We start from the raw sequence: 24,163 nt of genomic DNA on the forward strand, positions 1-24,163 counted from the left end.
ATCTTTTTGGGACTAAGACTTAGTCTCCTTTATCCAACCAGTAATATTTGTTTAAGAGTCATTAACAAGTGTGGGTTTATGTTTTTCGTTATGATACTGTCTTGTGTTAGAAAGAATGCATTTGTATACACAGTGGTAGAACATAGTCAACCATTGCCTTTCTTTGACTTTCATTGTTAGCATAAGCCTCATCTTCTCTATGAAAATTCCACTGTATGTTTCCATATTAGCAGGGCTGGTATGTATGATGTATGTATGTATGTATGTATGTATGCATGAATGTATGTAAATATGTGTGTATGTATGTGTTTATTTTATTTTTGGAGCGTGTGTGGTATATACATGCGTGTGTGTTATCTTTTGACTGTGCTTGTATGTCTGTGAATATGTGTATGTAGATCAGAAACAGCATTAGAAGTCATCTAGTTATTCTCAACATTATCTTTTGAGACAGGATCTCTCAGAGAAGGTAAAGACAGCTATTTTGGCTAGTTTAGCAGGCTAGAGAGCTCCCAGGATATTTGTCTCTATCCTATGCAGTGCCCTACCTTTGGGGTTAGAAGCCCATGGTGCCATACCCAGTTTTTTGTTTTTAATTAATTTATTTATTTTTAAAATTTTTTATTGGATATTTTATTTACATTTCAGGTGTAATCCCCTTTCCCCATCCCCCCCCACTCAGGATCCCCCTATCCCATCCCCCCTCCTCCTGCTTCTATAAGGATATGCCCTCTCACCCTCCCACTCCTACCTCCCCACCCATGATTTCCCCCACACTGGGGCATCCAGCCTTCACGGGACCAAGGACTTCCTCACCCACCTGTGCCTGACACTGTCACTCTCCCCTATGTGTACAGCTGGGGCCATGGGGCCATGCTATGTGCCATACCTAGTTTTTATCTGATTCCTTGGGAGCCAAACTCAGGTCCTGATGCTTGTGCAGTAAGCACCTTGCCTCTGCACCTTCTCCCTAGCCACAGGCATGTTATTTGTTGTGTATCTCCACAGATGTGACTTTATCAAAATGGGAACAAGGTGGATTTTTGCTGGGAATAGCTTCATTGCTGTTGTGCCACGTGTGGTACATTTTTTTCTTTTCTGTTCAGATTTTCAGTGGGAAGCCAGTCCCCAGATTTTGCATGACTTCAAATTGTTTTTTGGGGGTTGTTATTTAGTATTCAGAATACAAAGATGAGGAGGTGAACAGAGGTGGAACTTCATCTTCTCTTTGTCTTTTTGTCTTGGTCCAGAAGAGGATTAAGCTGTCAGATGTAACATTGTGCACTAGGGTGACAAAAGCCTGACCTTAATTAATCCTATACCATTAAAAGGACAAAAGAGCCAAGATTCAGCATCTTGCTGGCTCCTTTGACATCCTTTTCTTTTTGAAATTAGAATGCAATGCTTAGGTGAAGGGCTGGAGAGAGAAAGAAAGGTTCAGAATGAGTCTATCAGTATCACACAGTGTTTGAGTGAGGAAAAGAGGTCCTCACCTTCCAAGATTCTCCACCCTTCGAGACTTTCAGCATCAGACTGCATCATTAAGAGTTATGCCTGGGTAAGCTAAGTTGAGATATAAAGATACTCTGGTATTGTTTTGGATACAGTCTGTAACTATCAGTGCCAGTCATGACATGTCTGATGTCAATTGCAGCAACACATCTGGAATTCCATGGTTATATAAAGTGGCTTCTAATGTCAATATTTGAGGGCTTTTATTTAGAACTATTGAATGGGAGTGAAGGTAACCCACGGTTACTCACAAGCTATCAGTCTGGAATGTTCTGTTGGTGTCAACATAAACATAACTGGATAACTCGGTCATGCAGTTGCGCTCCAAGGCAGATGCCATTCTTTCTGCTCTCTTTCTAGAACAGACGTTTCATCAATGATGTGGTGAAGATTTATTCTATCACAGCCACTAATGCAGTTGATGGGGTAGCCTCATCATGTCGTGCCTGTGCCCTGGGTTCTGAGCAGTCAGGCTCATCATGTGTACCCTGCCCCCCAGGGCACTACATCGAGAAAGAAACCAACCAGTGCAAAGAGTGTCCAGCTGACACCTACCTGTCCATCCACCAGGTCTATGGCAAGGAAGCTTGCATTCTGTGTGGGCCTGGAAGTAAAAGCACCCGGGTAAGGGAGTAGCTTTTTAGTTATTCCCCATGGGGTGGGAGAAGTACGTGGAGTTGCTATTGACATTGGAAAATGCTTTGTAATTCTCTTTCCTGTTTCCTCTTCTCTTACATTGAGTTCTGAATTTATGCCGTGGAAATGCTGGTTACTAGTGACAAAATATGAAAATTTTCAAATAAGAATGTTTTCAAAAAATACTAAAAAATCAGTATCTTGTGCACTTCCAAGGTAGGAAGAATAACTGCTCTTGTAAGCTGGGTGAAGGAATGTTCTGGAAAGCAGTATTCATGGTGTACAGCATTAGCTAGACAGCAGAGCAGTGGAGGATCAGAGTAGCTCAATGGAAGGGCTTTACTGTCTGTGAAAACAAGCCTAATGGAAAGTTTTTAATATTTCTTAAAAATACCTTCCCATAAGGTGGTTATCAGAGAAAATATCCCTGATTAAAAAAATCTTGACTCTTCTGAATGTTTTGTAGAGACATTTAGCCATTAGGAGTTCACTACCATTGGTATGACAAAATATAACTAATACAACAATTACTGAAAGATTTTATATCTAGAACTTTTTGAAATCTAGAACTTTTCTTCATTGCAGTTAATGTTTTCTGCATTATTGTTTCTGTGTCTTTAAATGAAGGATCACTCGCTTTGCTACAGCGACTGCTTGTTCTACCATGAAAAAGAAAACCAGAGTCTGCACTATGACTTCCGCAACCTCAGCAGTGTGGGCTCGCTCATGAACGGCCCCAGCTTCACCTCCAAGGGAACGAAGTACTTCCATTTCTTCAATATCAGTTTATGTGGGCATGAGGTAAGTTCTGGCTCTCTGGGGTGAGATGGATCTCTACTCCAATTTTAAGATATGATCTGGGTTAAGTGACCAATAACACCTCCATGACAATCAGCAGCTAATGTCAGGAATGGAGATTGTTTTGAAGTCTTGTCACTTCCTATTCTGTTGACAGCTTTCTCTACCAGGGCAGTCTCATCTGATTCTCAGTCTCAGGGCAGTCAAACTGATACACAATCAGCTGAACTCCAAGCCTTATAGGTATGGCTTGCATACATTTGAGTCCCTTCCTCCCTCTCTCTCTTCCTCAAAGTAGAAAGGGATAAAATGGTTAAGCTTGTTAATCTCATGTTTTAAAAATATAGGAAAGGTATTATGGTGTGAGGAAACTTATTGTATTAGTATTCCCTAGGGACAGAAAAAAGAATATATACATAAATGGAGATTTATGGGAGGAATTAATGTAAATAATTGTGGGGTTTGAAAGACCTTGTGATAGGCTTTCTGGAAATGGGATACCTTGCTGGGATGCTACTAGTATGACTCAGCCCAAGTACAAAGGCCGTAGAATAAGAGAAGCCTGAGGATTGAGACCTGGGCCTCTTGCTATAATCCTGGGGTCTCAAGGTCAGAAAACCTGACATCCTAATGTCTGTGGCAGGAGGAGAGTGTGGCAAGCTCAGGAAGAAGGAATTCTTGACTCCACCCCTTTGTTCTATCTGGGTTTTCCCAGTTGAGTGATGCTTGTTCATGTCCAAGGCAGATCTTCCCTCCCTCAGACAACCAACTCACATACCAGTCTCCTCTGAAGCACCCTTGCAACACACGCGAATTCATGTTCTGTCAGTTCTCAGCATTCTTTAATCTACCTGTGTTGATGTATAGCATGCATTCTGGTTATATTTTTAAAAGGGAGAAAATACCAGCGGGAATTCTGTATAAATTCAAAAAGAAATACACAAGGTCAAATGTTAATTGATAAAGCAGCCTCTGCTGATGAATATGGGATTTATTTGGTGGGATAGAAAAGCATAACTTTGTTACCATCAGTGGGAGAATTATACCACTGCAGGTAGGTGTCATATTTTCATTGCTATGTGAGGTTGTAGTTTGGAGGTGGGGCACACGTGAGTGAGAGCAGGGCGAGAGAGAGGAGAAAGAGCGAGAGCGAGAGAGAGAGAGAGAGAGGGGGGAGAGTGAGATCCATTATATATATACCACTAACAAAGTCAAAAATTTAATATGTAATGGGAAGGTTTTCCCATGTCCTTGTCATATTGATCCCTGTATATCTAATCATCATCATTATGAGATGCTATGACAAACTTGTTTTTTTTCTTCATTTTTTAAATTTAATCTTTTTTTACAGTCCAGATTTTATCTCCCTCCTGGTCTACCCTCCGACTGTTCCACACCCCATACCTCCTCCCCCAATCTCCACGAGGATGTCTCCATCCCCTACATTCCACCCTGCCAGACCTCCTCACTCCCTGGGGTCTCTAGCCTCTTGAGGATTAGGTGCATCTTCTCTGACTGAGTCCAAACCCAGCAGTCCTCTGCTGTCTATGTGTCAGGGGCCACATATCAGCTGGTGTATGCTGCCTGGTTGGTGGCCCAGTATCTGAGAGATCTTGGGGGTTCAGGTTAGTTGAGACTGCTGGTCCTCCAACAGGGTCACCGTCCTCCTCAGCTTTGTCCAGCTTTCCTGTAATTCAACCACAGGGGTCAGCAGCTCCTGTCTATTGGTTGGGTGCAAATATCTGCATCTGACTCTTTCATCTGCTTGCTGGGTCTTTTGGAGGGCAGTCATGTGTGCGTGCATGTGTGTATATATGTGTGTGCTTAAGTGTGTGTATATACGTGGTGTGTGTGTGTGTGTGTGTGTGTGTGTGTGTTATTTTCTTTTGTGTGAGTAGCCCAGGAAAACCCACAACTCAATATGTAGTCCAGGCTAGCCTCAAACTCATGTGAATATTTTCCTCCTCCTCCTCCTCCTCCTCCTCCTCCTCCTCCTCCTCCTCCTCCTCTTCCTCCTCCTCCTCCTCTTCTTCCTCTCAAGGACTTTTAGCCATTTTCTATTATTTTCTTGGCTGCAACAATTTAGTAAAGATCTATTTCCACTGTTTTGTATGGGAAGGCCTTATGGTAGGAGAAAATTTATATAGTAGAATTGCTGACCTATTTATGCTTCATGTCTGTGTGTATATACTCTCAGGTCAATCAAATAGCTTTCCAATCTTCTTTTTACATTTCTTTGTAAAAATTATAGAGCAAGCTATACTTCTTTGCAGTGTATTTAAACATTATACAAGTACAACCAGCCTCTGGCTGAAAAGTTAAGCTCTTGTTCACTTTTATTCTTTCAAATTATTTTATAAACTGATAAACTGCTGTGTCCAAGAGTAGGTTACTAAGATATATGCAGTGATCAAGAGCCTAGAGTCTGGATATCCTAGGATGCTGTAGCCATATAGCTTTTAGGCCTTCTCCAACCGTACTAAGACTTATGAAGAAGAGAGTAAGGAAGAGTTTCTTTCTTGGCATCTAAATCTTCATCAGCAGTCTGCTGCCTTCCCTGAATGCCTATGAAGTGAACATTTCTTAGATGATATTTATTTCCTGGAGTTATATGGCTTTCATCCAAAACAAATGATGCATGTACTGGGAGGACCAGCATTTTTGGCTTAGTGTATCTTCATCAACGCCCACACTCTGTTGAACACTGGAAGTGCATTGAGACTGATACCTGGGCACCATCCCAGAACATTTAAATGAGCATCTCTGTGGTGAGGAATTAGCACCCAGTCTGATAAATTAATTGAGATTCAGGTTAAGGACGGATTATTAGTGAACGTTGTGCTTGTGGCTTTGCTTTCCTAGGGGAGAAAGATGGCTCTCTGTACCAACAATATTTCAGACTTTACGGTAAAGGAAATGGCGACAGGGTCAGATGATTACACGAATTTGGTTGGAGCATTTGTATGTCAGTCAACTATTATCCCTTCTGAAAGTAAGGGCTTCCGGGCAGCCTTGTCATCTCAGTCTATCATTCTGGCAGATACATTTTTAGGTAAGTTCCCTTGGGTTAACATATGCGTGTATGTGTTCATTCTTACTTTATCATAACAATAACTTGTCATAATACTGCTGTTTACAACACATGATTAAAGCCTGCATTCTAATAAATTGTCATTTTGTAAAGTTGATAAAAATCACATGGAAATGAGATCTATTGGTCAATCTCAGAATACAAGAAGGTTCTGCATACCTGTATGGAAATCTATGCGATATAATATTGTATGAGAGGATGCACCATCATTAAGATTCCTTAGTTGAATAATTTTAGATATAAAAATAGGCCTGGGGAGATGGCTCAAGTGTTTGTTGCCCAAGGGCGAGGATCTGAGTTTGGATCCCTAGTGCCTATGCAGAATCTGGGTATGTGGGTCAGTCTGAAATCCTAGTGCTATTAGAGAAAGGTAAGTCCCTGGGGCTTGATGGCCAGCTAGCTTAACAGAAATAGTTGATCTCTAGATCCAGTGAGAGACTCTGTTTCAAAAATAAGATAGATATAGAAGATACCTCAAGTCAAGTCCAGCCTCCATATGTATACACATAGCTGCGTGTATCTGTACAAATAAAAATAAAAATTCTTTATGAAAATCTAAAAAGCATGTAAGTCATAATACTATGTTTAATTGAGGATACTAGTACCTTGAGTTTTGTTCCCTTTGTCTGAGGTCCTATAGTATAGGAAAGTTTTGAGAGTAATCCAATTCCTTAGTGGTTCTTAGGAGCACTGAGAATTTGGGGGTGTGAGACCTGATCTGAGAGCGTTGCTATGGATTTCTGAATGTAGTGTGCTTCAAACTTCAGCACCAAGGTCAGCTACCAGCCCCTAGCTAATTGCCACTGGTTTGAATCTGCCACTGTTTTATCTTTGAGAAGGGAAATCCTGTCTTTCTGATTAAGCAAATCAGTAATTAAATAAAGCTAGCTGAACTACAGGCATAAAAGCACCAGGCTTGGTGAAATAAACATGTCTGTAACTGAAGGTGAGCACATGTAACCTGTCTCTACTGACAAAACTCAGTGGAAGAGCACAATACTGGAATAGATTTTTGAAACATAAGAAATAAACTGTAGAAACTATCTAAACCACTGTATGTATCCTACAGATTCTAGAAAAACAAAACAAAAGAACAAAACATCCAGGGTAGTGAAATGAGCTAGATTTCATGGCTGGAGGTTAGAATCTTTTTTTCTGGAGATGCTGGAAAGTTTCTTATTCTTATCAGGAACGCCTCAATTTAGTATTTCTGGTGAGGGGATGGATGAGGAGATAGTTGTCAAAGTAAAGCTATTTTGTACTCAGATGTACAGAGACTAAATAAACCTAATTTCCCCTGCTGCTTCAGAGTTTGTTTTTCAATGTCATCTAGGAGTCACAGTTGAAACTGCCTTGCAAAACGTTAATATCAAGGAGGATATGTTCCCAATGTCGCCGAGCCAAGTGCCAGATGTGCACTTCTTTTATAAGTAAGTGAAGGTATTTTTTCTTTGGACTATTTTTTTAAATAATGAGCTCATACATCTGAATCTGGAGATTTTAGTTCTTACTCTTGGTTATAATTTCCTAGTGGCAAGAGAGAAAGAAAACAATGCTTCAGGGTGCCTAGCATGGCAGTTTGTACTCAATGGACAAGAAGAATGTAGGCATTGAATGGCTTGTTAAAAAGTGAGACACAGAATATTTTGAAAGTCTAATATAAATTCACACACATTATACACACACACATACATGTTCACATGCACACCTTGCACATATACATATTCTATGCACACATACACCATGCACCCACACACCATGCACACATACATATACACATCAAGCGTGTATAGTATATAATGCACACACACACACACACACATACACACACACACACACACACACACACCATTTGCTTGCTTTCGATCTCTCCCTCTCAAGCAATCAGGAGATTTTGGTTCATTGCCTAATCAGTAATTACTTCTTATTCACTTACTCACTTTGTATTCAGCCTGATGTTTTGATATGACTGACTCTTGTTTCTTTCCAAAAAATTTAATTGTGATTAAAATCATAATAATTTTACTAAATGCCTTAATGATGGGCCATCTTCCATAGGTGATGAAAGTCAATACACTGAATTTGTGTTAAGCTAGAAGTTAGAAACCTTTAATAATTTCTCTCTTTTGTTTGTTCACAGAGCAGGGCAGCCATTCTGTACGTGAGCCTTTTGTCATGGTCATCAGTGTTGTATCTAGTCTTTAATCTAGTGCCTTCTTTCCAACAGGTCCTCCACAGCCACCACATCTTGTATTAATGGCCGATCGACTGCTGTGAAAATGCGGTGTAATCCCATGAGACCTGGTGCGGGTGTGATATCGGTCCCCAGGTATTCACTTTTACTATGAGGTTATTCCATGTCGAATTTCTTTTTGGAAGCAAAGCTGCCTGGACTATTACTGTTGAAACATATTCTTTATGGAAACAAAGCAGACCGAGAACAGAAGAACCAGGGGGTGTGTTGTAGGGATATGTCAGGGCAGGGTTTAAATGAATAGGTCCTAGTTAATCGTACTGCCTTCCTGCCTCTTTAATGACATCCCCTTGTGCCTTTTGCCTTCAGCATCTGAGTATCTTCAAAATGACTTAGGCAATAAACAATGAATTGCACCGTTTGTATTTTTGTGTTTATTCTCACTGTTTATTAGTCTCCTTTGATTGGATGAGAACATCCCTGTTTCCTAGAGCTCGATCAACAATTAACTATCTGGACTAACTAACTGGCTTTGGACTAACTAATCTAACCCAAGGCCTGATTCCTTTCTCTGCAAGGGAATGAGGTTTTGAAGACAGTGTTTAGATCCATTTTCAAGCTCAGGTTTCTGAGAAATTGTAGCAGAATCATCAGGGTAAATCTGACCTGTAGAACCTAATGCAGGATATTCAATTGGTTGAAACTGAGGTACTAGCTCTTTGTGGTCTATATTTGGTATATCCTGCTAATTTTTGTTGGGAACATTAGAACATAACTCGTAGGCTCTGAAAACTATTCATTTAAATACAGCCTACCATCCCCAAGAAGAACACTTAACTATCTCAGTATTTTCAGTGTATTGTTCAGGAAGTTTAGTTAAGGGATCTCTTGATGATAGTGTGGTCCTATCTAAGTCATTTTAATAAGAAAATGATTTAATTTTTTTAGTAACCTCATTTGAGAACATTTTAAAGCTCTCCTGTTTATTACACAGGTGGATTAGAAAATGTTGCTCTATATCTGAAACTACTGTGTATTCTAGCAACAATAACATCAGTAACGTGGTTACTTTGGATTGTTTGGGGATATATAGGCACATTAGCATTCGCTTCTTACCAGCTGTTTCTCAGGTTTGCATAATGATTCGTTATTTTTTCACCTATTCAAGATGAGAGAAGAATATGATGAGATAACAGAGGAATAGACACGGATAGAGAAACGGGGAGAGAAGGATGCTCCTGGACTACAGTGTATCTCTCTGCCCCCCACCCCACCCCGTAATGACACATACGAAGATTCCAGAAACAGATGCACATCTCATCACTCTGGGGTTCTGCGGGGGTAGTTTGAGTTGTGGTGCTCATTACATTTACAATAGCTCTCATGAGGTTTCCAGATTTTGTAATTAACCTCTCTGGGTCTGGTCTGCAGAGTCCATCTGGGTGGCTTTAAAGATTCCCCGCCAGGTCTCTGACTCAAGCAGATGGTATCCTAAAGACTAGCTATGGCCTGTAGAAAATAAATCATCTTTTGACTCTGCAAGGGTACATTTTGATTTCTTACCATAAATAAAACATAGCCTCATGGGGTTAAGGGATGACATCTCATGAGCAGAAGAATGTGAAGTTTCTCTTTTTGACTTCTTGCAAGCTTTGCCTCTAAGGGAACTTTACTGTGTTCACCGGGGTTTCTCTGGATTGCCTGCAGCAGAAACCCTAGAATATCTATTGTTAAAATTGATTTCCAAGTCTCTGGGTTTTGAACACTGGAGTATTTCTAAAAATAGAAGGCAGCTACAAAGCTTATGAGAATCGGAGGGTCGTTTCTGTTGACCTAACCCACCACAGATTTTGCATGCTCTATTTTCCTGAGACAGATTATCTGTTCTTTAGTATTATTGTTTGCATCTTGGTCTTTTGAAAAGCTGATTTAAAAATGTAGTATTTATGGCAGAGTTTCACACACAGATATTGATAAAAATTCATTTGTGGCTGTGATATGCATGCAGACAACTGCTCTAGGGAGCTGTACTGACTCCCACAGACAATGCTAAGACCTTCAGTTTTTTCTTGAGTGAATTTCCCAACAAGGCACAAGGGGGAGCCCAAGGATCAGAACAAGAAAAACAGCATCTCATTCTCAAATAATTAGGTTTGTTTGTTTGTCTTTTTGCTGCAGGGCTGAATAAAGATTTCCAACTAACAAGGAAATAATAGACAGGTTTCTCATTCTACTTTTGAGGGAGGCTTATTGCTGCATCCTTTTGAAAGCTTTAAAATATCCAAGGAAAAGATGCTAACTAGATAGTTGGCCTTCAGATGGTATTGACCAAGAAGTCAGAGTGAGACCTTACAATAGTGCCACATCAGGAATTATTCTTGATCAACCAGGTGAAAATGACTTCAGTATTGGTAATAGTCAGCAGGGTCTTTGAACCTTGGTGGTCAAGAAAACTTTCAAAAGACCCTCTAGCTCTTGAAAAGTAAAGAATCTGAACAGGGAGAAGAGGGGTGTGTGTATGTCCTGCTGAGTGTGGACTTGAGAGGACTCATGTTATCTGGACTTTGGTTTCATCTATGATTAGAAACTTCAACCTTTCTGCTTGATCTGGCAAATGCAAGTATGTGGTACCTAATTCCGCAAAGTGTCTGGAGGGGATGGAGTACTGTAGGCGAGAACTTTATAATGTGGCATCTCTGGCAAATAGAATCTGACACCCCCAGTTGTTTCTGAGGCTTTTTATCTAATGAAGTTTGCTGCTTGGGTACAGACTAAGTTTCTTCTGCAAGGGACTGCTCATACTTCTAAATAAATCTGCATAGATGAGCCCACCCCCCTGGCTCCTTAAACCTCGGGTCAACTTCACAGATGGATGGACTTGAAGCTGAAGAGACTGTTTGTGTGGGACAATGCATATCTGAGCATTGCATCTGAGAACTGCCCATTAAAAGGCCCGAGGCATTTGAATTACTGGAAAGATTACACAAGTACCTTCCTAGAAAACGGGCACTGAACGTATGTGATCTGGAAGGTCCTTGAGGTAAACATATTTGCTTCACCAAGTAGGAAGCACTGAGCCTGAGGTTGTATAGCTGCTGAGTACCACACCTCAGGTGGAACAACCTCCTAATGACTCTTGCTCTTTCATGACAAAAATGCCTTTCGAGTATTTCAAGTCACTGTTTTTCAACGTCTCCTGAGTAGAGAGTTGTCAAGAAACACACTTAATAAAGAGGCAAAGTAGATTTATCCTAGAGCACAGCTCAGCAGATCTACAAGTTGCTTGTGTCTTATTTTAACTGAAGCATTCATCATTAATGTTCATGTAAGAACATCATCTTCATCTCTCTCTTAACTTCTTATCAGTTTATGAACCTATCCAACTGCTTAACTTGTTTTTCAGTCGGTCTAAAATTGTTTTGTGAAATCCTCTTGCAGAATCCAAATTCATTTCATGATCATCACAGAGTCTGAGGATGTTGCATCTCACCAACGGGATGCTTTGCAGTTCTGTCCTGATAGTGTCCAAGAGTTGAGTACTCCAGGGATTTATATTACAGGCTCAAATTTAGTCTTTATATCAAAGTCATTAGGTTTATTGAACTCTAATGCAGCATTTAGTTGAGACATGAAAGAAGGCCTATTAATGTCAAAAAGTCTATCCATTTGAAATTAAGAGTCAGAGATACACTAAACGAGTTTCTTATCTCTTCCCTTTGATTCTTTACAGAAAGATAATAGATACCCAAATTTGAAAAGCAAGATAACACAAAAGATTAAGATCAAATATGTCCCTAGAACAGAAATGTACTGATGCGTATAAAAGCTTTATGAACATTTGAAAATACTCAAAAAACCCTCTGTAATCAATAAAGGGAAAGCTTTAATGCAGGCATGATAAAATTGTGCAATTCGAACATGAGTAAGTCATTTTAAGAGATGGTTACAATCACATCACAAAACCCTCATACACTTTTAGAACAATGTTTAAATAGATGTAATAAAAGATTTTTTTTCACCAAGGAAAACAATCTATAGATAAAGGATAATGGAAAGCGAGTTTACTAATATGGTCTTGAACAGGTACCAACTTGTAGTAATTAGTCTTAGAAGAATTCTTTAGAAAAGGAATATGTAATGGTGTGGTTTTGTATCCCTTGTTCTAAGACTCACAGGTAAAAATATCCTTATGTTAAAATTCAGTTGGCTAGGTTTGAGAGTTTATATTCCCCAAATTCATATGCTGAAATAACATTACAGTGCTAAATACTAGCCTGGGAATATTAGAAAGTAGTAGCTTTGAGAAGTGGCTTACAGTGGCTCTGACAACATGAATGAAATGGGTGTTCTTATAGGTGCCCTCAAGAGCTAGCTAGCCCTGTGTCATGTGAGGTGCCTAAAAAGCTAGCTAGCCCTATGTCAAGTGAAGTGCCTGAAGAGTAAATTAGCACACTGCCATGTGAGGTACCTAAAAAGCTAGCTAGCCCTATGCCATATGAGAATACACTGTAAGATAGCATCGTCTGTGAATCAGAGGGCAAGCCCTCACTCAGATGCACTGTGAACTTAGCCTCCCTAGCCTCTGTGAATTTAGAAAACATGATTCTGTTATTTTTGAGTTAATGTGTTTTGCTGTTACAGACCAAACAGTGTAAGACACAGTCATGCACAATCATACTTAGCCTTTTAAAATGAGGCAAACTACCATGTTTTATGGATCTAACACTAGAGGGCCTGCCTTATTCCAGTGCCCAGGATCTGGAACAGAGAGAGACTGTTTCAGGAGATGCCAAGACTGACAGGAATCACAAGTCAGATGACAGCCTCTGTATCCTGGCACACTTCAGAGGGATGGCTTGATTCAAATTCTGAAATGCAGTTTATTTCAAAGAATCAAAATTGGGTGCCACCGATAGTAAAAGGATTGGGTTAAAAGGATTAAGGACTTGATTCTAAACTACATTTAACCTAAGTAAGTATATCCTTAGAAAAGTGAAGTCTACCAAGGAGAAGTATCTAATCACTGTAGTATTTTGACACAGTGACAGCCTTATAAATGACATTAATATCTAGGTTTTTTTTTTCTTGAAGTTTTTGTGTTTTGGGGGCTGCTTGGCAAGAATCTGACATTGGCCAAGAACAAGGAAGTGGGCTTCAGGCAGGAATCTGACATTAGACTAGAACAAAGAAATAATTTCATACAGGAATCTAAATCTTAGGCTAGAACAAAGAAGTAGACTTAAGACATGAAAATGACTTTGGGCTAAGACAGAGAAGTAGGCTCAGATATTTTGGTCATCCTGATAAGCCCCTAGAAACAGTGATCATAGGAGTGATCATGGAACTTTGCTTATTGCCTTGCTTGTTCTTTGACTATTTGTGTTTATTGTCTTGCTTGTTCCTTGACTATTTGCATCTATTGTATTGCTAGTTCCTCAACCTAGAACTGACCTTAATACTTGCATGTAGTTAAAATGGTATAAAAGCAAAAGAAAGGAGGGGGGATGGGATAAGGGGCTTCTGTGGGGTGGAAAGGGGATGACATCTGAAATGTAAATAAATAAAATGTACAATAAAAAAGAGTACATTGAAGTTGTATTTCACCCCTGTTAGAATAGTTATTGTTAAGTAAATTGTGAATGCTGGCAAAGATGTATGGAGAAGCGAATCATTCACTTCTCTGTGAGTATAAATTTTCCCAATGACTATGGAAGCCAACATGGAGGGTCTTCAATAAAAACTCAATATAGAACTCATGTGACTCAACTATACCACTTTACAGTATACACCCTAATGAATGTCACTTAACAGACATAGATATGTTTATTGTATTATATACAGTATCCAAGATGAAGATATCATGATGCATGTACTCAATGGGGTTTGATTCAGCCATAAAGAAAAATAGAATTAAGTTGTTTGCAGGAAAATGGGTACAATTGAAGATCACTATTCAAAACAAAATAAGTCAAATTCAAACACAAATATTTGAGATTTCCTCTTCTGGACTCTAGATTCCATATAGATAAATATTATAAAAATTGATAAGAACAAAGGAGATGTAAGGCCATCAGGGGGATGAAAGAGAATATTTGAGAGTGTGTGAAAATGGAAGGTGAGGGTGTATGATCAAAGTGCATGGTTTTCTTGTATTGAAATGTCTTTATGTCAATACGTAGAGTTAATATACCAAGAAAGTTTTATGTTGAGGATTTTAAAAGGGGACATCTTTTTTGTTTATTTGTTTGTTTTATTTCTTTCTCTTAACTTTTATGAGTTTTCAGGAGACCCATGCTTAGCATTAGCCATGATTGGAAAAACCTCTAATCATATGGATTAGTTTAGAAATACTGGACGTTAGGTAGGCAAATTAAGAGAATACTCCAAGGATTTTACATATTCATAAAATTATTTCTTACACCAGAACCTTTTCAGGTAGATTCTGGTTCATTCAGAGAATATACAACAACAACAGATTAATGTAGAGTCACACAGGATTTATCTGTTCATTAATCAAAGAAGCAACTTGATGAAATTGGCTCCCACATCAGAAAGCAGATGTGCATAAAGTATCCACTTAGAGTTTGCCCATGATTGCTCTGTAATCTACCCTAGGTCTACTCTGTCCCCCACCTTCATCTTCAGCCCTTTAAGTCATTGTCAGTCCAGGGGGACCTAGCATTGGACTGGAGAATAGGATATTGTGTTGATCTGAGGGTTGACTTCAGAAATGTCCATGGTTGTTTTTTTCTTCTTCTGTAAGAGACCCTGGTTCTCTTCCACAATTACCTCCCTGAGGTAATTCTTTGATAGAAGCTATAATCTACTTGGCATCTGAAGCTTTGTGTTTTAGTTTCTCACTGTCCTCATTGTTTTGCCTTGGATGGTCCAGCAAGAGTGACTGACATGTAATTTGTTTTTATCAGTTCATCATACAATTCTATCTCCTTGGTAGGAAGTTCTTTTGTTTCCTTCTGTCTTACTCTTCCTACGTGTTCGTAAACTCAGCTTAGATGCTATGCGTTCAGAGAAACATTCCCAGAATCTTTTCTTTCCTTTTGGTAGCTATCTGGGCCTGACTTTTAATGTTTCAAAGAAAAAAGCTTGGGGTCAGTGAGATGGATCAGAGGACAAAGGTGTCATGCCTGTGGCTAAGCCTGGTGATTTGAGTTTGATTCTTGAAACTAATATGGTAGGAGATAACTGACTCTTATAAGTTGTTTTTCTGATCTCCACATGAGCAGTGTAGCAGAATGGCAGGTTCATGGACAACACACACACACACACACACACACACACACACACACACACACACAATGTATAAAGAAGTGGCTGTAGAAAATCACAATTCCATGCAATCCATATAAACTATTCAACCAGTATATAAGTCAATGACTCTTTAGATTCTTAGCAGAAGTATATAGTCATGACCACAACCAAGTTTAGGTCATCTCATCATTTCCCCAGGAGTCTCTGAACCCTTTGATTCTCGTCTTCCTGTACACTAACCCTCTTCCAAACCCGAAGCAGCAAATCATCTGGTCTATGTCCCTATTCTAGACTTTCATATGGGTAGCATCTTATAATGTGCATTATTTCTGCCTAATTCTCCCACTTAGCACAGTATTTGTAGTGTTCATCTAAATTGAGGCATATATCATTACTGCAGTCCTTTAAATAGTCATTTAGAATTCCCTCAGACAGTTCCACTTAACTATTTATTTAGTTAAATAAATAGTTAAGCACATTTAGGCTCTTCCCATAGTGGTCATTTTGAATAATGTTGCTGTGGACATTCATTACCAACCTTTGTGTGAAATGCACATTGCTTCTATTGCGTTTATACCTATGAGCAGACATGCCTGCTTATAGCCTGATTGATAGTACATTCATGTGTGGTTGTTTGAAGAGTTGCAAGACTCTGAAAATAGAGGGGCTATTCACATTCTCATCTGTAATGTATGAGGGTTCTTTTTTGTATCACATCTTCCCTACACTTGGCATTATTTGTCTTTTACTGTAGCCACCAGGTTTGTAGCAAGCATGGGGTGTATCACTGTGGTCTCAGTGTGGTCTCCTTTAGAACTTTTTCTGCTTCTTACAAGTGTTACCAAGACTCCAAGTACGCTTTGAGAGCTGCAGTATTGATTGGAGTGGATTTAATGCATTAAAAAGGTTGCTGTTTATTTAATTTTTTAGCAAGTGTCCAGCTGGTACCTGCGATGGTTGTACATTCTATTTTCTATGGGAGAGTGCAGAAGCTTGCCCTCTGTGCACAGAGCATGACTTCCATGAGATTGAGGGAGCCTGCAAGAGAGGGCTTCAGGTAAGAACTAACCTATGGAGGCACCCTGAACAGATGTCAAGTGCTTTTATTCATGTCTGTGAATAAATGAAGATTTCTTTGGATTGTAAAGCTTCACAGTTGAAGAAAAATAATGATTGCTAAAGTACTTCAATGTGTATCTTTAAAAATTCTAAGTATTTAAGTTCAAGGACTGCTTTAGTCCTACTTCCTTTCCCATTCTGTTCTGTTTTCCCCTTTGTGTTGGCTGGGCATGCACTTCCACTATTCTGTAAGTATTTCAAATATAGATCTGTATAGTTTACAGAATGTAACTCCTTCATACATAGCTGATAGAAGCAGAAAAGCCTTCATAGCTTGTGAGAGAAGTACTCTTATCAAATTGAGATCTCAAAAAGTTTACACCAGGTTCGAAGTATGTGGTAAGCATCATATCTAATATTAGGCAGTAATAAAGATTTGAAGTGATACTGTGTTATCAGTAAGAGAAATGCTTTTGAGTTTATCACTAAATTTATCTTAATCCTGTTACAAAATCCCCCTCCATGCTGGAAGAAGGGACTGTTCAGCGCTCTGTCGGCTGTCTGCTCCAGGTGATACCAGATGATCAGATCAGGCTTTCTAATGAATTCTTTTAGAGTGACTTCGAACTTTGCTCAGTTACATTTCTTTCTCCTACAGTATCTGAGGAACTGAGTGGATAGTTTGGCATTTTGGGTTTACATGTATCTCTGTAATTTTGAGGTTTTAAGATGCTTAGTATATAGCTACTAGACAATGGAGCTTTTAATGGGTCTTGTAGTCATATACATTTGATAAAACTTTCTAGGCTTTCACACAAAACTTTTTAGTGGTGTTCATAGAATGTGCTTCAAATGAGGTCCACACTCACCCTAGTTTACACTTAGAGAGAGAGTGGTGAACCCAAATGTGCCCCTGCATTTCCACCTCCTCATCCTTATAAAAATGTCACCCACTTCAAAAGTAATTTATTGGTGTTCATTTCAATAAGAATGATGATAGTTATCATAGATCACTAAAAACCCTTTTCTAAGAAAACACACACATGGAGATATCATTTGAAACCTGAATGAAACTTTTCCCCATAGTGAACCACTCTCCTGCATATTGGTCATATGAAGTAAAACATAGCTATCTTTTTGTTAGAGTCCAGATAAAGTGACCACATACAACAGATGATTGAAGTGATTAATCAGAAATAAAATGAAGTACCCTGGTTCATCGGACTCCATGATAATTGTAGATAACTACTGGTCACAATGTATGCTAAGCTATAAAAGGAAGAATACACTGAACTCTGATTTTCATATGTGGTCTACCTCATTTTAGCACTTTAGTTTTAAAAATGCATGGTAAGACCCACTATATTGGCTTTATTGTTCAATGGTTGCCACTTGCTATTTAGGGCACATTGCTTTAGGAATTGAGTCATCTACTTTGGGAAGTTGCAAATGGTTGGTATAGGTACTGATGACCTGAGCTAATGTACTCCTTAGTTTGGCAAATAAAAGCACTGTGCATCTTGGGTACCTAATTTTACATGAAGCATTTGAGTTGGTGAGCTGTGGTACACTTACATACCCCAGGGCCCTGGTGTGTAGGCAACTCCATTCAGGGACAGGTTTATTGGGTTGACTGGCCTACCTGATGGATGTGTGCAAACCATTCCAAGTAGTTGTACTAAGTAGCTTGAGAGTGTGTTTAAGAACAAGATTAAGAAATCCGGAGTCATCAAATTTTGAGGAAAACAACCCCCAAAATTGTCAAAGTGGAACAATTTTTATTCTATTTCTTCAGCATGTGGAAGACTGTTCTGATGTGACAGTCTCTATTTAAATTTTGCATTTTGATTAATTTACTCATTTTCTATATCTCCTCTCTTGGTAGATATTCTACAGTATTAGCTGAATGAAAAATACCCTTTATGGTTATGATGAGAATATGGTTAGCAAAGTCTTTCTTCTGTGTGATAAATGGACTCAGTACTAATTCTAGCTTCTCCAGTTCAATCCTAGTCTCATTGCTCGTCTCATCTATGGCCTCATCTCTTTGCTTTAAAAGGAAATATTATATGTATGGAATGAGCCTAAGTGGTGCATCAAAGGAATTACTTTGCCCGAGAAGAAGTTGTCAACCTGTGAAACAGTTGACTTTTGGCTAAAAGTAGGAGCTGGTGTGGGGGCATTCACAGCTGTTTTGTTGGTGGCTTTAACGTGCTACTTTTGGAAAAAGAATCAAAAGTAAGTACCCTCGCTAGATGATCTTTTAAGAACTGGAAAGCTTGTCTATACTATGAGAATTTTAGACCTAATTACTATATGTTGTCCATTCCCTCGGTGCCACGAGGCATTTCTGGTAAGAAACATATAGGCAAGGCATTTGAGAAAATAGGGAGAATAAATGATTCTTATTTTGATAGTTGAAAATGAACAGAACATCACTGACCACTGGATTAGTCATTTGTTCTAAAAATAATAAAGTCTCTAAGTTTCCCAGATAGGAACAGGGCTGAGACTAGAAGGTGGTAACATAATGTCTTTCTCTGACATTATCTGACTTCTTGTTGTATCAGTTTCATTTACAAAGATGTTTTTAAACAAACAGATAAGCAAATGGGCAGACGTCATATTTATTTATTCCAAGTCTTAAAGACTCTGGTGCCAAATGTTGAGTCCAGCCGTTGCGTGCATCTGTTACATGGCTTGAATCCTTGGAGAGGATTTAGAGCTTTCTGGATATGGTAGATCTATGTTCTAATTTCTAGGAATAATGATAATATCTGAAGTCATTGCTAAAGAGAAAAGGCACAACTGAAGTAGAGATACAATAACAAGCAAATCCTCTGCTCAGCGTTCTCATCTTCACGATCTAAACCTTAGAAAATGTGATAGTGAATTGGTATCCCATTCATACATTAAGGAAAGGCATTCTGACCTCAAGGCTTTTCATTGATTTATAAATGTTCTATATAATTATACAGTAAGGTCAATGTAAAGTAAATGGTAAAACTAACAGTATTGAACTGATTCTCTGACATCCTGTGGAATATTTTTATGCAGATAGGTAATAAGTAAGAACGTTTAAAGCTATAGCCATAGATGAGGCAAATTTGATATTGGAGAAACTATACAGGATTATCAGGACTAGAAGCTGGTGTAAGAACATTTATAATAAATATGAATTTATTATTTTTATACATGGCTATATCCTTATTTACTCTATTTATTTACCCCTGCTTAGGCTGGAATACAAATATTCTAAATTAGTAATGACAACTAACTCAAAAGAATGTGAACTCCCAGCTGCAGACAGCTGTGCTATCATGGAAGGCGAAGATAATGAAGAGGATGTTGTATATTCCAACAAACAGTCAATACTAGGAAAACTTAAGTCTTTGGCCACAAAGGTGAGAGCTGACTTTTAACCTGGAATTACTGAGCATTTATACATCAGGGACCATACCCCATCCATGCAAGCTCTGCCATCCAGAACATATGTGCCTCACTAGTATTTACTCAATGCAAGTACTCTTAGGAAGTTTATTTTATTTGATTAATAGCTGAATACAGTATTTATGAGTTAATAAAGTAGAAAGAACCTGTACAGCCTCCATGAGAGTTAGGCAAGAAACTTTTCTATATTAAAATAATGCAATACTGAGTGACTCTGCAGCTATTAAAAAAATCTTTTTGTTTGTTTTTTGAAAAAGAACTTAAAGTTGGGAAAGGTATCTGGAAGGACTTGAGGGAGGAGAAGAATATGATCAAAATATATACATTTAAACATTGTTTTAAATAGTAAAAAATATAATAAAAACATTGAAATATTTTTTAAAAATTGATAAAGAACTACAGGCAACTAAGAAAAGCTGAGAAGAGGAGAAACAGTTTCCCCTGGAAGAGCTCATCGATTGGTTAAGTACCATGTGGTCAGTGCTGAAAATGTACACATACAAGTAACATATACAGACTCCAAAGGCTATATTTATGAATACAAATATGTATCTGTAACAACAAAGAGAAAGAGACCATGAATCTGAACTAGAGAGTACATGGGTGGGTTTGGAGGAAGTAAAGGAGAAGGGGAAATTAAATGATTATACTATGATCTCAAAAATAAAAATGAAAAGTATTGAATATCTTTGTATGCTGAAAGGTCAGTAGGTTCGAACAAAAGTCAAAATAAGTTAATGTTTTGATTTCTATATGATAAATATGTATGCCATTATTTATATAATAAGCAATTAACAGTAGCTGCTTTGGGAAATTGGAATCTAATCTGCATCTATGAAGTAAAACATTTTAGTAATTCTCAAGTGTTCACTAAGCTCATGTATCATTTTATAATCTCTAAAACAAAGTTTGGTTAATAAAAGATCTCATATTTTCTATATCTTTGTGTTTATTTCACAGTAAGATTGTCTTTCTATAGAAAAATTTGATAACTTGGTAGATGTTCATGGTATCACGTTGGATGTCATTGTGTTATTGGCTTTGTTGCGGCAGCTATATACAAAGAGAAAGTGAAACCTTAAATAGTGTTTGAAATGACATTTCTCTGACATTCTTCACTATTGAGATAAGAAATGCCAGTGTACCCACTGAACATAAAAATAAACAGAATGAAAAATGAGGAAGAAAGTGCATTTCAAATGATTTGCAGCAAGAGGGACAAATGACAAATGATGACATTGTCTGGAATGATGGCCCAATAATTAAAATAGTTGCAATGCAGGATTAAGGACCGGTGTTTGCATCCTTTTAACACATATGGATGCCAAATGAGCATATTGGTCTATCTGTAGTTTAGCCTCAAAAGGTGGAGATGGGATCCCCTGAGTAAACTGCCTAGCAAGGTGAGCCGTGTCCGTGAGATCTCTGTCTAGGGACAGAGAGACCCTACCTCACTGAATAAGATAGAAGAGCCATCAGGATAATTTCTGATATCAACTATTGACCTTGGTATGCACACACATCTACTCATGTAGGTTCACACACATGTAAACAGGCATGAGTCCACAAACACAGAAAAAGAGAAAAAAAGTATTTGTAGGCATGGTTTAGTAACCATTTTCTTTCATTAAAGAAAGAGTTTAGGCTCATAAATATAGGTAATCATGTAAGAAGAAAATGAATAGGTTGGTTTCTTTATTAATTTGGGATTTTCAGGAGAGTATGATTACTGTGAAATACCAAATGTATAGTGATTGTCAAAAATTAACGATTTGCCCTATTTGCTAGTGAACAAATGAGCCTTCTAGTTTATGTATACTTTAAAGCAGAAAACCAAAGACAGTTTAGAATTTACAGAGATGTACTGGGCAGAGCAACAGTAGCTGTACCTGTTCCCAGTCCTCAGGTCTCACAGTCGTGTGCAGAGGAAATGATAATACATGTTTGCATTCCTAAGCTTTGAGAATATGAATTGCATTCAGCAGGAGCAGGAAGCATGTCTGTCCTTTGTTCTTCATCATATTGGACAGATAAGATGTCTGCCCACTGCTACAGAAGGAGAAGCCATTTCCAAGACAAGTGGGCATCCCTGAAATTACTGAAATTTACTGGAGAAGGAAAAAATACTCTAATCTTAAAGGTGCTTTCTATGCAAACCTACTTTCCTAATTTCTTTTTAATCAGTTGATAGGTTCATACATTTATAAAACAAAAAATTCACTTTCATTCCTTATTCTTGAAAAATAGTATGAAACAAAAGTAAATCAGTGATTTTGTCATTGAATTGCAGAAATGTAAGAAGAACATTGAGTCTCATCTCAGTTATATCTAAACTGCTTTTCTCTATCATCTTGGCTTTTGATGAATTTTCCTTTGTGTACATTCCATTCGTCATTCTGGTTGGTTTGACTGCCAGAGGCTGGGATGAAACCTTGTCCATTTTCTCTGTACATCATTGAAACGAAGCCTGAGTCCATATTAAGCAGCAAGATGAGGCTAGTTTACGTCACTTAAGCCTATGCCAACTCCAGACACACCTTGGCAAACCATAAGCACATCATAAATCATTAGATTGTACTTTAGAGAAGTAAATGTCATTCTCTTAGTCTTTGTGTTGACATTTCTACTCAGCCAGATAGCTTTCCACTGACAGAAGGATGTTTCTGCCATAAGATTCAAGTGGAATAGGAACAAGAATTAACACACCCCCTAAAAAAACTCCAATATAGAGACCTAATGTATCTCCCCCTTTGTCTATATGGACTCTATGAACAATGTATGCACCTCAACTGTAATTATTATTGTAATCTAAGCTATGTCAAATGATCAAGATAATGTAAAATAGGATGTATTAATGGTTGTACAGTTTTCACCCTCCATATAGAATTCCTTCATATAGAATTCATATTCTATAATATGAATTATAGGATAATTATATAGTGTATACTAATGCGCAAAGAATGAGTTGATATTAACTTGAGTGTTCTTGGGCATGGAGCCGTTGACTACCTAGTTAGAGGCAGAGACAAACTTATAACACCTTTACTAAGTAAATAACTGCATCAGATGATTATGAATAAGAAACAGGTTATTTGCTCATTTAGAAAGCTTCTTATACTTCTCTAGCGGTTGCATGATATATTTGGATGTTTCCACAAAAATTGAAGATTTTTTAGTGATCATTCCTAAAGGTAAAATCACAATGATTTTAGGAGACAAGGAAGTTAACTTCTGGTTTCTACACTATGGTCTCAGTGGTATGCTGTATGTCTTTGGAATTCATTATTAGTTACATTTTTGGGGTACTATGAGTAGGACCTGCGTCAGTTAGGAAACACAAGCTAATTGTGCCTACAAAGGAGCCTCTTTGGTGGCTAATAAAATTTAAGGGTTTTCATCCATTTCAAATAATCATATCCCCCCCTTTTTAAAGACAGCTGGTCAATTCAGCTTTTCTGTTTGTACCAAAAATGGGTCGGCATTTGTGGCCCTGTGAGATGACTGAGTGATGGCCATGGGAAGAGTGGTGTTGCTTAGTAATGGGACAGGAGCTGGGGCTGTGTCCTACTGCACATGATGGACTTCTCAATAATCCTGAAAGGAATGGCCAGAAAATTGTGAGTGGCTCATGTAGTGGGTGTGGCAGACCAGAAAGTCATATAAAGTAATGGTACCATTTGAGAGAGCCACACCTTGGCATTTTGGATGTTTCTTTCCAAGTGCCCATCGGCTGTGTTCTGTTCCTTGATTGGTAGTGTTCTGTTTCTGTAGTTATAAAGTCATTCTTTCCTACTCATCCTCAGCTGCCACTCACCTTTATTCTCTAGAACATTCAAGGGCAAGAGGGCCAGGGAACTTTACAAGGCTGTGGAGATCCAATGTGCTTTCATCAACATGTGCTATTACAGGGAGATATAGTTTGCAGTATATACAGCAAGATATTTTTATACTCTTGATGTAAAGTCATGAAAATACAAGACAAAGTTGCAGGTAACATATATGTTTTCTTACTTCCTGATTATCACCTATAGAGTAATCGTAAGGTGACTGACTGTTCATGTAAAATCATACTTACTGACAAAAATCCTGTAAGAAGATGTTTGAGAGAGGTAAAGAGGTAATTAGAAGCTTTTTCTGTAGTTAGTTGCTGAGAA

The 24,163-nt window shown here is 38.3% G+C and overlaps 1 protein-coding gene across 2 annotated transcripts in view; it reads left to right on the top strand.

The window, feature by feature from the left end:
- Positions 1-24,163, top strand: part of Kiaa1324l (KIAA1324 like) — a 165,161-nt gene that overhangs the window by 131,414 nt on the left and 9,584 nt on the right. For both annotated transcript variants that reach the window (XM_028776069.1, XM_028776070.1), the window contains 8 exons: positions 1,873-2,136; positions 2,776-2,949; positions 5,809-5,998; positions 7,371-7,467; positions 8,265-8,366; positions 16,431-16,557; positions 18,619-18,797; positions 19,798-19,963. In XM_028776069.1, coding sequence (XP_028631902.1) covers positions 1,873-2,136; positions 2,776-2,949; positions 5,809-5,998; positions 7,371-7,467; positions 8,265-8,366; positions 16,431-16,557; positions 18,619-18,797; positions 19,798-19,963 — 1,299 coding nt within the window. The remainder of the gene's footprint in view (positions 1-1,872; positions 2,137-2,775; positions 2,950-5,808; positions 5,999-7,370; positions 7,468-8,264; positions 8,367-16,430; positions 16,558-18,618; positions 18,798-19,797; positions 19,964-24,163) is intronic.

This window comes from Grammomys surdaster, unplaced genomic scaffold, assembly GCF_004785775.1.
Source record: "Grammomys surdaster isolate TR1022 unplaced genomic scaffold, NIH_TR_1.0 264, whole genome shotgun sequence".
In the NCBI taxonomy this organism is placed as follows: Eukaryota; Metazoa; Chordata; class Mammalia; order Rodentia; family Muridae; genus Grammomys; species Grammomys surdaster.